This window comes from Nycticebus coucang, chromosome 22 (genome assembly GCF_027406575.1).
Source record: "Nycticebus coucang isolate mNycCou1 chromosome 22, mNycCou1.pri, whole genome shotgun sequence".
In the NCBI taxonomy this organism is placed as follows: Eukaryota; Metazoa; Chordata; class Mammalia; order Primates; family Lorisidae; genus Nycticebus; species Nycticebus coucang.
In genome coordinates this window covers 44088411-44102763 of record NC_069801.1, presented here as the reverse complement: position 1 = coordinate 44102763, position 14353 = coordinate 44088411, and the positions used below count along the sequence as shown (strand labels likewise).

At 46.9% G+C, this 14353-nt stretch overlaps 1 protein-coding gene across 8 annotated transcripts in view; it reads left to right on the top strand.

Moving 5' to 3' along the window:
• The window catches only part of TRABD2B (TraB domain containing 2B), a 254575-nt gene that overhangs the window by 202501 nt on the left and 37721 nt on the right, over positions 1 to 14353 (top strand). For all 8 annotated transcript variants that reach the window (XR_008376864.1, XM_053575780.1, XM_053575782.1 and 5 more), the window contains exon 4: positions 429 to 603. Coding sequence is in view for 7 of the 8 variants with exons in the window: in XM_053575780.1 (XP_053431755.1) it covers positions 429 to 603 (175 nt within the window). In the remaining variant the exon portion in view is untranslated. The remainder of the gene's footprint in view (positions 1 to 428; positions 604 to 14353) is intronic.

Here is a 14353-nt window from a genome sequence, read left to right as displayed (position 1 = left end):
CTGCTGAACTGAATTCCTGTACATGGGAGGCTGGGCCCAGGGGTGACGTGAGAGTACTTAGTGAGGTGAGCAACGTCCTAGCCTCCCCAGACCTCGGCATCTAGGACCTGGGGTTAAACAGGGCAGACACGAAGCAGAGCAGTACGCATGGGCGTCTGCAGCTGGGCTCTCGTTCTGGCTTGGCCACTTCACCAGTTGTGTGACTTTGCACGCGTCTCTGGATCTTTCCACTCTTGCTTGCTTCATCTGTAAACCAGGAACAACAGTGATCATCTTAAAGGGTTTGGGAATTGATAAGAAACATGTAGCCCCCCATAGGGGCCTCCTAAAGGTAAGTTGCCAGCCCCGCCTGGCCCTGCTATGCATGTTAATCTAAGCCCACCTCCCTCCGCAAAGAACTGAAGGCAGCCTCTGCCTTGCCGTTACAGCTGCCCAACTTCATCAACACCACCCTCCCTCCGCACGAGCAGGTGACGGCCCAGGAGATCGACAGCTACTTCCGCCAGGAGCTCATCTATAAGAGGAACGAGCGCATGGGGAAGAGGGTCATGGCACTTCTGCAAGAGAACGAAGACAAGATCTGCTTCTTTGCCTTCGGAGCAGGTTTGGGCCTCGGCAGGGAAGGGATAGTTTGCAGAATCCTGGGAGATTTACTGGCCCCTCCCTAACCTCTACTTCACCAAGAGAAAAATTAGGCTCCAGAATAGGGCAGGAAAAGCCATTCTCTGCTTCTGGTCAAAAGTTCTTTCATAATGGTCCCTCTGGACAAGGGAAATGACCCCTGCCAGGGCCAGGATAGCTTCTGTGGCCCCTTCATGCCCCAGGCAGTCACATGAGAGCCCAGAACTAAAGCCAGCTCCCACTGGTCAGCCCAGCCCAGGGCCAAGGCTGTGAGGATCACGTGGCCCAGTGAGGAGACAGTCCTGGCTCCAGACCCCAGTCCAGCCACATCACCTTGGCTGGGATCTTCTTAAAGGCTCACTTCTGTCTTCTGTAAGTGAGCAGTGACAGCAGCAACTATTTGACAAATTGAAAATATCTACCTTATAGAATGGTCGGAAAGATTAGAGATAACATTTCAATAACCTGCTACATAGTAGGAACTCAAAATTGCAGCTATGATCGTCACTCTCATCACGCCACAGTGTGGAACTATACACTTGATATTTTCTTCTGGGGACTTGGCCTCTTCATGCAATGCAGGGACCAGATGTTCAGGGGCAAGACTCACCACGCATCTCCCTCCCCATTCCTTCTGTCATTTTCCCCTTTTCCCTCACTCTTTCTTCCCTTCTCTGTGGCTGTCCCTGTTGGGCACAGCAATGTCTACATTGGCATCAGGATATTGTTTTTGCTTCCTTTTTATTTTTTCTTTTTTTTATTGTTAAATCATAGCTGTGTACATTAGTGCAATCGCCTGTACCCATTCTAAGATGCACCATAGATGTGGCCCCACCCATTACCCTTCCTCACCAAAACCTCCCCCCTCCCTTCCCCTTCCTGGCCCTTTCCCCATAGTCTTGTGCTATAGTTGGGTTATAGTCTTCATATGAAAGCTATAATTTAGCTTCATAGTAGGGCTGAGTACATTGGATACTTTTTCTTCCATTCCTGAGATACTTTGCTAAGAAGAATATGTTCCAGCTCCATCCATGTAAACATGAAAGAGGTAAAGTCTCCATCTTTCTTTAAGGCTACATAATATTCCATGGTATACATGTACCACAATTTGCTAGTCCATTCATGGGTCGATGGGCACTTGGGCTTCTTCCATGACTTAGCAATTATGAATTGGGCTGCAATAAACATTCTGGTACAGATGTCTTTGTTATATTGTGACTTTTGGTCTTCTGGGTATAAACCTAGTAAAGGAATTATAGGATCGAATGGCAGGTCTATTTTTAGGTCTCTAAGTATTCTCCAATCATCCTTCCAGAAGGAACGTATTAGTGTGCATTCCCACCAGCAGTGTAGAAGTGTGCCCTTTCATCCACATCCACGCCAACATTTCTGGTTTGGGGATTTTGTTATGTGGGCTACTCTTACTGGGGTTAGGTGATATCTCAGAGTAGTTTTAATTTGCATTTCTCTGATGATTAAGGATGATGATCTTTTTTTCATGTGTTTGTAGATCTTGCGTCAGTCTTCTTTAGAGACGTTTCTCTTCAAGTCCCTTGCCCACCCTGAGATGGGGTCACATGTTCTTTTCTTGTTAATATGTTTGAGTTCTCTGTGGATTCTGGTTATTAGACCTTTATCGGAGGTATAACCTGCAAATATTTTCTCCCATTCTGAGGGCTGTCTGCTTGCTTTACTCACTATGGTCTTGGCTGTGCAGAAGCTTTTTAGTTTGATCAGGTCCCAGTAGTGTATTTTTGATACTGCTTCAATTGCCTGGGGAGTCCTCCTCATAAAATATTCACCCAGGCCAATTCCTTCAAGAGTTTTCCCTGCACTTTCTTCAAGTATTTTTATAGTTTCATGTCTTAAGTTTAAATCTTTTATCCAGTGAGAGTCTATCTTAGTTAATGGTGAAAAGTGTGGGTCCAGTTTCAATCTTCTACAGGTTGCCAGCCAGTTTACCCAGCACCAGTTGTTAAATAGGGAATCTTTTCCCCCACTGAATGTTTTTAATTGGCTTGTCAAAGATCAAATAACGGTAAGTAGCTGGATCCATCTCTTGGTTCTCTATTCTGTTCCAGACATCTACTTCTCTGCTTTTGTGCCAGTACCATGCTGTTTTGATCACTATGGATTTATAGTACAGTCTCAGGTCTGGTAGCGTGATTCCTCCTGCTTTGCTTTTATTGCTCAGTAATGTTTTGGCTATTCGAGCTTTTTTCTGATTCCATAAAAAACGAAGTATTATTTTTTCAAGATCTTTAAAGTATGACAATGGAGCTTTAATAGGAATTGCATTAAAATTATATATTGCTTTGGGCAGTATGGACATTTTAACAATGTTGATTCTTCCCAGCCACGAGCATGGTATGTTTTTCCATCTGTTAACATCTTCGGCTATTTCTTTTCTTAGCGTTTCATAGTTCTCTTTGTAGAGATCTTTCACGTCCTTTGTTAGGTATACTCCCAAATATTTCATCTTCTTTGGCACTACTGTGAAAAGAATAGAGTCCTTGACTGTTTGTTCAGCTTGGTTATTGTTGGTATATATAAAGGCTACAGATTTATGGGTGTTGATTTTGTAGCCTGAGACATTGCTATATTCCTTGATCACTTCTAAAAGTTTTGTAGTAGAATCCCTAGTGTTTTCCAGATACACGATCATATGATCTGCGAAGAGTGAAAGTTTGATCTCTTCTGACCCTATGTGGATACCCTTGATCGCCTTTTCTTCCCTAATTGCAATGGCTAAAACTTCCATTACAATGTTAAAGAGCAATGGAGACAATGGGCAACCTTGCCTGGTTCCTGATCTAAGTGGAAATGATTTCAATTTAACTCCATTCAATATGATATTGGCTATGGGTTTGCTGTAGATGTCCTCTATTAGTTTAAGAAATGTCCCTTTTATACCAATTTTCTTAAGTGCTCTGATCATGAAGGGATGCTGGATATTATCAAAAGCTTTTTCTGCATCAATTGAAAGAATCATATGGTCTTTATTTTTAAGTTTGTTTATGTGTTGAATTACATTTATAGATTTACTTATATTGAACCAGCCTTGAGACCCTGGGATAAATCCGACTTGGTCATGGTGTATAATTTTTTTGATGTGTTGTTGAATTCTGTTTGTTAGGATCTTATTGAGTATTTTAGCATCTATATTCATTAGTGATATTGGTCTATAATTTTCTTTTCTTGTTGGGTCTTTCCCTGGTTTGGGGATCAAGGTGATGTTTGCTTCGTAGAATATGCTTCGGATAATATTCCTTCTTTTTCTATATTTTGGAAGAGGTTTAGTAGTATACGTACTAGTTCTTCTTTAAATGTTTGGTAGAATTCTGACGTAAAGCCATCTGGTCCTGGGCTTTTCTTTTTAGGGAGATTTTGTATAGTTGATGCTATTTCAGAACTTGATATAGGCCTGTTCAACATTTCCACTTCGTTCTGGCTAAGTCTTGGTAGGTGGCGTGCTTCCAGGTATTAGTCGATTTCTTTCAGATTTTCATATTTGTGAGAGAAGAGTTTCTTGTAGTATTCGTTAAGGATTTTTTGAATTTCTGAGGGGTCTGTTGTTATTTCATCATTACCATTTCTGATTGATGAAATTAGAGATTTTACTCTTTTTTTCCTGGTTAGGTTGGCCAAAGGTTTATCTATTTTATTGATCTTTCCAAAAAACCAGCTTTTGGATTTATTGATCTGTTGTATAATTCTTTTGTTTTCAATTTCATTTAATTCTGCTCTGATTTTGGTTATTTCTTTTCTTCTGCTGCATTTGGGGTTGAAGTGTTCTTCTTTCTCTAGTTGCTTGAGATGTTCCATTAAGTTATTGACTTCCTCTCTTTCCGTTTTCTTTAGGAAGGCTTGCAGTGCTATAAATTTCCCTCTTAGGACTGCCTTTACAGTATCCCAGAGGTTCTGGTAATTCGTGTCTTGATTGTTGTTTTGTTCCAAAAATACGGTGATTTCCTTTTTAATCTCATCTATAACCCATGTATCCTTCAGCATAAGGTTGTTTAGCTTCCATGTTCTTGTATGGGTATGCAGGTTCCTTTGTTATTGAGTTCAACTTTTTTTTTTTTTTTTTTTTTTTTTTTTGTAGAGACAGAGTCTCACTTTATGGCCCTCAGTAGAGTGCTGTGGCTTCACACAGCTCACAGCAACCTCCAACTCCTGGGCTTAAGCGATTCTCTTGCCTCAGCCTCCCAAGTAGCTGGGACTACAGGCGCCTGCCACAATGCCCAGCTATTTTTTTGGTTGCAGTTTGGCCGGGGCTGGGTTTGAACCCGCCACCCTCGGTATATGGGGCCAGCGCCCTACTGACTGAGCCACAGGCGCCGCCCTATTGAGTTCAACTTTTATTCCATGATGGTCTGAGAAGATGCAAGGAATAATTTCTATTGTTTTAAATTTGCTGAGGTTAGATTTGTGGCCTAGGATGTGGTCGATTTTGGAGTATGTTCCGTGGGCTGATGAGAAGAATGTGTATTCAGGTTTTTGGGGGATGAAATGTTCTGTAGATGTCTGTTAAGTCCAGATGTTGAATGGTTGAGTTTAAATCTAAAATTTCTTTGCTTAGCTTCTTTTTGGAGGATCTATCCAGGACTGCTAAAGGGGTGTTAAAATCTCCAACTACTATGGAAGTAGAGGAAATCGAGTTGCTTGTGTCTGTTAGAGTTTCTCTTATAAATTGAGGTGCATTGTGGTTGGGTGCATAAATATTAATAATTGAGATCTCATCATATTGAGTATTACCTTTAACAAATATGAAGTGTCCATCCTTATCCTTAATTATTTTAGTTGATTTAAAGCCTATTGCGTCTGCGAACAGGATTGTAACGCCTGCTTTTTTCTGCTTTCCATTTGCCTGGAATATAGATGACCATCCCTTCACCTTGAGTCTATATCTGTCTTTTAATGTAAGATGTGATTCTTGTATGCAGCAGATATCTGGCTTGAGTTTTTGTATCCAGTCCGCCAACCTATGCCTCTTTAGAGGACAATTTAAACCATTCACATTAATTGAGAGTATTGATAAGCCTTTCGAGAGACATTTTTAATCCTTTTACAACTGTGGAAGTTGGAATTCAATCAAAAATTTTTTGGGTGGGTTTACTTTTATGGTGGAGAATTATGCTGGTCTTTATGGAGGATAGGTCTAAGAATGTCCTGGAGAGCTGGTTTAGTTGTGGCAAATTTCTTCAACATGTGAATGTCGTTGAAGTATTTAATTTCTCCTTCATAAATGAAGCTCAGTTTAGCTGGGTACAGGATCCTGGGTTGAAAGTTATTTTGTTGTAGGAGATTAAAAGTCAATGACCATCCTCTTCTAGCTTGAAAGGTTTCAGCAGAGAGATCTGCAGTTATTCTGATAGTCTTCCCCTTGTAGGTAATGGTTTTCCTTCGTCTGCCAGCTTTAAGAATTTTCTCGTTCATATTAACTTTAGTGAAATTGATTATGATGTGTCTGGGGGATGTCTTATTTGGGTTGAGTCGTGCTGGAGTTCTGAAACTGTGTGCTATCTGAATTTCGGAATCTCTTGGCATGTCTGGAAAGTTCTCCTTCATAATCTCATGGAGAATGACTCTGTGCCTTGTGAAGCCACTTCGTCATTTTCAGGGATCCCTAGAAGATGAATATTGGTTTTCTTCAAATTATCTGAGAGCTCTCTGAGAGAGTGGTCTGTTTTTGCTCTCCATTTCTCTTCTTCTTTGAGGGTTTGGGAGCATTCGAAAGCTTTGTCTTCAATGTCAGAAATCCTTTCTTCTGCTTGCTCCATTCTGTTGCTGAGGGATTCTACTGTGTTTCTCAGATCTTTGAGGGATGCAACTTCTTGTCTCAATGTGTCAAAATCTTTGGTCATTTGGTCTTTGAATCCATTGAATTCTTGAGATAACTTTTGGAATTCTAATTTGATCTCATTTGCTATCCAGATCCTGAATTCAATTTCTGACATCTCAGCTATTTGTTTGTGGATGGGGTCTTGTGCTGTTTCTGCCCCGTTGATCCTTGGGGGAGTTGATCTACTCTGATTCTTAATATTGCCAGAGTTTTTCTGTTGATATCGCCTCATGATTGTTTTTCACCGTTGCCTCTGGCTGTCCTCAGAGTTGGGGAGGTGTCTCTCCAAGATTAGACCCCAGCAGGATCACTCTATTGTTGCTGGATCTTTGTAGGGAGTGACCCTGTGTAGTTCCTCTGGGGCTGCTCTAGCTAGGGAGTTCTGGTTGTGGAAGCAGCTCCAGTTTGTGGTACACCCGGATCCAGCAACAGGGCTGGGGGTGGTGCGCATGGTTCTGGGAGTGCCAGGCGCCCAGTGACTTTGGCACAGAGAGCCCAAGGCTCCAGCAGTCTCTGGTCAGGAGAAGAGCTCTGCGTGGAGGCAGGGAGGGCTCAAAAGGGCACGCAGCTACCAGAGTCCCTGTCCAGATGAATGGGCTAGTGTGGAAGCTGGGAGGACACAGGAGGGAGGACGCAGGGTTGCGTGGCTTCCGCAATTCCTGGTCAGGGAATGTGGAGGCCCGGTGGGTGCGGGTCACAGGTCAGGGGTCACTGCACAGCTCTTATGGAGTTCTGGGCGGCGCCAAGCCCAGGAGTTTGAGGTTGCTATGAGCTGTGACATCACGGCACTCTACCCAGGGCAATAGCCCAAGGCTCCAGTGTGCCAAAACCATCTCACTCTGCCCCTAAGGATTAAGGCTGTAAGGCAGCTCAGTCCCCGCCTTTAGGCTGCTCAGTCAGTAGGTTACTTTGACCCACCCAATCCTTGCTCTGAGACCCTGAGGGCAGAGCTTGCCAGGGCAGTTCTTTCACAATGGCTTCCTGCGCCCAGCTCAGTGGCTCAGTCTGAGGCCCCAGACAATGCCCAGTGTTCTCCACACTCCTGCTCAAGCTCTCCCCAAGGCAGTTCAACTGAGTGCCAAGTCCAAGAACACCAAAACAGTTCACAGGTAAGGCCTTTCCAGTTTGCAGTCTCACTGCTGCTTGTACTTACGGTTGCCGGCGTGATTAGGTCGATTGAACACACGCAACCACTTGCCAGTTTTCCACTGTTTTTGTCCTCTTCTTGGGGTCCAGAAGTCCCTTGCTGGCTCCCTGTATCCTCAAAGGGATGATTATAGGCAGATCCCGCCGGCCAGGGATGCCTGGATTCTTGTCTCCCCAGACTCACTGTTCCCAGTTGCAGGGAAGCTGTTACTCGGCCGCCATCTTTAATCTTTCCTTTTGCTTCCTTTATTAGTCAGCTTTTGCTCAGTTGCTTACAGCAACAAACGTTTATTTCTTGTTCATGGTACTTGCCAAAGTCTGCCTCCTGCTTGTGAGAACTAAGTGAGATGGATCAGGATGGCTCTCTGGGTCTGGCATTGCACTCACAGCTGCTGCCCCAGCCCTGTCCTCCCCTGCCCGTCACCCATGCACCACCCCCCAGGGCGACAGTCAGTCTAAGCCACAGAGGCCCTTGTGGACATCCTGATTTTATAATGAAGTATGTCCACTGTTTGATGTCCGTCCCTCCCACTCCCATTCAGCCAGATACCTCAAGGGCAAGAGCCAGGGGTCCATCTGTCCAGTCCTCTCTTCCTTCCCCTGCAAATTTAGCACAGTTAGAGGTCCCTGAAAGGGACTCAGAAATGGATGCAGGCCCTCTGCAGCCAGTGCGGTGTCGTAGCCTGTAGTGGCCTCTGGCAAGTCCCTTCTCCCCTCGTAGACTCAGTTTACTCATCTGAACAAAAAGGGCCAAGTAGGATTACAGGAGCCATTCAGCCACAGGTTTCAGAGATGGGGGTGCATTCCTGTAGAGTGTCCAGAGGCGCTTCCTAGAGGGAGCAGCAGGAACTGGACTTGACTGACCATGTGGTAGGTCACTCTCCAGCTGTGGGACAACTGCTGGAAGATGGCGTGTGTCAGGTCAGCTTGAGGATGTGCATAGCTTGGGAACTGCTCCCACTGCTCCCTCTCACTTTCACTCACCTTCTCAGCCCTCCTTCCTGTGGGCATCTGGGCAGCATCCTGTCCTGGAATAGTCAAATGGAAAGCCAGTCTCAGTCAGTCACCCCCAGGCTCCTCCCTGGGCCTAGGAGGAGCCCCCAGGGGTGCCATCATTGGAGGAGGCCAATGAGGGAACCAGCATTCCACATGCCCCACCTAAGTGGTTGGGCCTCCCTGCCACACCGGTCCCAGGCCCAGGACCAAGGTCATCCTGGGCCAAGCAGGCAGCCTTGAAAACTGGCCTCCTTTTCTTAGAACCCCAAGTCTGTGGGGGCACAAATAACCACTCAAGCATCAGGCTCACAGACATCATGCTCAGCTCCTATTTCCCATCTCTGAAATTTAGACAGTCACTGGTCGGTCCTATTGACAGGTCACCAGAAAAACCTCACAGCCATCCACTTTATCCAACCCCACTGCCATTATCTCCACCTAAGCCTGCAGCAGCTCTGGCCTCCTTTCCTGGCCTCCTCTCAGCTGGCAAGCTTGTTAGGATAGGCTGGCAGTAAAGTCAGGGCAAAGTGACTTGGCTGTCCTAGACCTGCTCTCCAAACACAACAGGCCTGGAGCCACATGCAAATCTTCCTGGAAGCTGCCACTTCTGGCTCAGCCACACCTGGAACAAATAGCCCAATCCATACACCAAATCTCCCCTCAACCCAAGAATTTCAAAGCTGGACAGAGCCTCTAGGCTTGAGCCTGCCTCATAGCTATGGCAAACTGATGTCCACAGAGGGCAGGGACATGGGCAGAGCTCATGGCAGGTCTAGGACAGAGCCAGGACTGGACCCCCAGGCCCTGGAGCTGTCATCCAAGGGCTCTATTTTCGGGTACAGGACATTAAGCCAGCTGAGCCGGCCCATTACAGAGTCAGCATACTGGCATGGACAGCATCCACATGAAATCTGGAGTGAGAAACGTCCACCCCGGCCTTGTTACATTCCTATGGTCATGTTGTTCCCCATATCCGGTAACAAGCTGCAGGGTTTATGTGCAGGGCTGGGGCCAAGCACTCCCTTGGTGGAGCATGAGCTGCAGACACGCCCACTCGGTTCTTTATCTGCAGTCCCATTGCAGGGTCCTCCTGCACTGCCGGGCAGTCAGGGCCTTGGGACTCTGTGGGATTCTTGTAGCCCATGTGCTGCCAGGACCCCCAAGGCTGTGGGCAGAAGGAAGGGTCTGCACTTCCAGGAATACACCTGGCCTTCCCCCCAGCACGTGTCTACTCACTCAGAGTTCTCTCAGATCCAAAGCCAATGGATGTCTCTAAGAAATACCTTAGGATACAGAGGCACCATGTAAGACTGCCAGCCGCTCCCAGACCAGCTTGCTGGATGTCCAAGCCAGGACCCTGCCAAAGTTCTGGCCAGCGGATGGCCCTAGGCTCTGTGGCTCTGAAGCTCTGAAGGGGCCACACATGCCCCTCCTCCTGCCTGGCTCTGCCAGTGCTTATGATGACCCACCCCCACTCAGCCCAGCCCTAGAATCCCATCCCGAGAGCCCACAAGGACGGACTGGGGTTCCCAGAGCTGATGACCACCTGGCCCTGCCTCTGTTCTGCTCTAAGGGTAAGAGCTGTGGAGTTGGGAGGCCTGGATGTAAAACTGAGGCCCAGCCACTGTCAGCTAAGACCCTGGGAAAGCCATTTTGCCTCCAGGAGCCTCAGTCCCTCATCTATAAAATGAGGATAATACACCTGCCTCTTGGGATTGTGCTGGGAACAGTCATTTTAGATCAGAGTTCAAATGCTCTACTGTGCTAGAGGGATTCTTATCATAAAACCCTGACTATGTGCTGGACACCATTGCAGCCTCTCTGATCTTCACAATAACACCATAAGGATGATTCCATTATCCTCACTTTGCAGATGAAAACTAAGCATGTATGGCTTCCTCAAGACCATGCAGGCAGACCTTTGACATGAACCCTGGCCGCTTGGATCCCAGTTCTGCACATGATGCCCTTGCTGTATACATTCAGAAATACTGATGAGTCTGTGGAAACAAGAGTCTGTTTAGCTGGCACATCTCCAGAAGAATGCTCTTAGTGTCTGTGACATTCCCACAATGTGGCGCTGTGTGACCTCTTCAGGAGGTTACTCTGCTGGTTCAGGGCAGATGGGCTGCAGGCATGTGTGACAGCTCTCTGCAGGCCTGGGTAGTGTTGAGGGTCCCAGATGAAAGCTCTACCTCTCTGGAGGTGGCCAGTTCAAGCCCAGACATTCTGGAAGGAAGCAGGTTGCTGCCAGGGACGGGTGTGTCAGCCCCAGAGGAGAGGAGGGCTGTTGCCCAACTACTAGGCTCATGCAGCTGGACAAGTTGAGCCTGAAGGGGCCCCAAGGGTCTTCTAGTCCAGTCACTTGCTGCTACAGGTCATCAGATTTCCTCTGATCTGCAAATAACTGAGAAAAATAAGTAATTGGGTGGTGAATTTTTTATTAGCTAAATTAACTCAATTTATAGGCTTATATTCTGAAACTGTCCCTTATTTACTGTGTTTGAAGTTACAATGTCCTTTACGTTAAAACAATGATGGTGGGCAGTGCCTGTGGCTCAGTGAGTAGGGCACCAGCCCCATATACCAAGGGTGGCGGGTTCAAACCTGGCCCCAGCCAAACTGAAACCAAAAAAAAAAAAAATAGCCAGGCCTTGTAGCGGGCATCTGTAGTCCCAGCTACTCGGGAGGCTGAGGTAAGAGAATCACCTAAGCCCAAGATCTGGAGGTTGCTGTGAGCTGTAACATCATGGCACTCTATCGTGGGCGATAAAGTGAGACTCTGTCTCTAAAAAAGAAAAAAAATGATGGCTATAGAAGGCAGATAGGGATCTTAACATTCTTACTTGTCAAAATAAAAAGCTGGTGACTGTATTGCTCTCCCCACCTACCACCTGTTTTTATAAGATGAGAAAGAATTGAGCATGCTTAAAACGTGATGGAAAGAATACACTCTGATGGGTGAGGCTGATGATATTTGAAGGAGAGAGGGAGAAAATGACAAGCTGGAGCTTCCAAGAAGGCAGAAAGGTAGCACTCAGGTGTAGAGTTTATCCTCGGGTAGGGGAGGGCACCCCTCACCTGTAACTGCAGGGAAGCAGGGAGGAGGCAGCAGGCCCGTAATTGGATGGTGGAGAGTGGAGCAGATTCCTAACTGATGGCTTCTAATCAGAGCTCCACTGTCTGAAGCAGAGGAGGGAAGGTTCTTCAAAGGGGAGAACATTTAACATAAATGAAAGAGAGAACTGACCAGACAAGAGTTAAGTGGATTTCATCCACGGCCCAACTGTGATCAAATGGCAGCAGCTGCCTGGAGCGCGTTGCTGTAAAGCAGTGGTTCTGCTTCCTAATGCCACAGCCCTTTAATACAGTTACTGTGGGTCTCGACCCCCAGGTTGAGAACCACTGGCACAAAGGATGATAAAACCACATCAGAGCTCAGCATAGAAGAGGTCCTGACTGATTTGTAACGTCTGCTGGAAATCAGCACCAGGGCAAGCTTGCCACAGTCCACCCTGTCTATGCTGGGAACATGGGGGTGATGACCAGCACTGGGGCCCATGAACTTGCCAACTTGCAGGTTGTAAGATTTTCTCCAGCAACAGTGAGCAGCTAGGGAGCATATGTGGATATTGTCCCCCAGGCCTGTGTCCTGATGTTATCCTAGTACCCACTATTCAACAACCATCCCATTGCATGTGAACTACTCAAGGACAGGGCCCATACATCTCAAAATTGCCAACACCCAGAAGATGTTCTCTAAAGGCATATTGGGCAAGATTGCACAGAATGAAATCCATTCCATTCAGTCATATGGAATCTCCTGGGCCCCGGGCCTCACGGGGGGAGGGGTGAGTTAAGTCCTAGGCACTAGAAGAAAATGATAGTTTTATCTCTGGCTCTAGAGAAACAGCTTTTCTCGGGTAGTTTACTTATTCAGCCATCCAGGAATACTCTAGCATTTTTTTCTTTTTCTGGAATAGAATAAGTTACGTAGGAACTGGAAGACCTGGGTTGGAGGCATAAGCCATACTTAAGGGCAGATCAGATAACCTCTAGAGTCCATTCATTTCAAACTCTGAGAAGCAGGGGTTATCACACATTCCATAATCCTAGTGTGCTGTCATCTGAACATAATTCTAACTCTGACATTCCAGAATCCCATTGTCCTGAGATTGCATGGTTCTGGCTTCCTAACATGGTTCTAGCATCAGTGCATTCTAACATTCTACCATAGTTTTCCCAACCACACTTAGATTCTTTAGGAGGAGTATGGAGCTAAAAGCCTTCTAGGACCTGAAAATCCCTCCGTGTAGGGCTTCTTCCACCGGCCCCACAGGAAGCAGAGGTCCAGGCTGACAGCAGAACCTCAGCAGTTAGAAGGCAGGCCGCGTGAGCACTGGAGATGGACACTGGGTCTCTTACCCCAAAGCCCACACATCCTGCACATGTGGCCCCCAGGCCTACTCCAGCCTCTGTCTCCTACCCTACTGGAGTGCTGTGGACCCAGAATCATAAACATGCCTGCGTATTTGGGACAGAGAAGATTAGTGGTGGTGACCCAGACTTGAGAGAAGAGAGAGATATAAGCCCAACATATCAACAACTGTTAACATTTTTCTTATTGTTAATAACAATGGCAGTTGCTTCCTGGACAGTAGACACTAGCCTGCTTGAAGAATACTCATATCCCTCATATAGCACCCACATCCTCAATTCTTGTTGGAGGGAGATAGGGGGTATTTATTATTCCATTTGGCAGATTGGTAAATCAAAGTACGGATAGGAAGTCAGAGTCTTAGATCTAGAGTGAAATGATGGTTGCAATGTTCTTCTGGATGGCCAGCCTCTCTGGAAAGAAAAGCATCCATGCTGCTTGGGCCTTTGTGCTGCTGAGAATGCCCTGCCCCTCCTCTCTGGGCTCCCACGGTCCCCCAGGATTTTGCTGTCACAGTTCTACTTGTGCTAAGCACAAGGTAAAGAAAGTAGGGCAAGGTGAGGGCTAAGTCAAGGACAGGAGAGTGGAAAGGGCAGACAGCCTGGTGTCATGGAAAGTGCTTGCATTCTGAGACTGTCCCTGTGTTGTTCTCAGAGCATCTCCTTGCCCCATGTGCACACTGAGGGGCTTAGATGTAGTGAAGTCTAAGCCCCTTCAGCCCCAGCATTCAGCAGCTACATGTGGCCTGGCAGAGGTCTGAGTGATTGCACGGGCAGGGCAAGCCTGGAAACGCTTCCTGGAGGAGGTGAGAAGTGGTTGAAATTTCTTCCCTGCAGGTCTAGTTACCTCCTGGTTCCCATCTTTATTCCAGCGGTCCTCTAGACAAGACACACAAGCGCGTCCTGACATTTCTCCACTTGGTGGCCTCAGGAACTGCAGCCCCTCAGAGCTTATGGCTGGACATAAAAGAGCAGCCGTAGTCCATGGAGGGCCTTTTTCACCTGAAAAACGAGAGGCAGCCCACACCCAGCTGCTGTCTCCTCTCCCTGGCAAGCACCCACGGCCTGCCACACTTCCCAGGCTAGAGCATGAGGGCCACAGCGTCCGTAAGTGTTCCACAGTTTTTGACTGTGCTTCAGAGGGCCCTGTGGCCCCACCATATATACATCTGCTGTGGGCTGCAGTCTTTGGCCAGAGTCGCCATTCCTGTTTCAGCCCAGAGCATCCAGCCAGCCAGAGGAATAGCCGTCCCATCCTGGCTCATCCCTAGCTGGAGCCAGTCCTGACCCTCTGGAACAGATAGAATC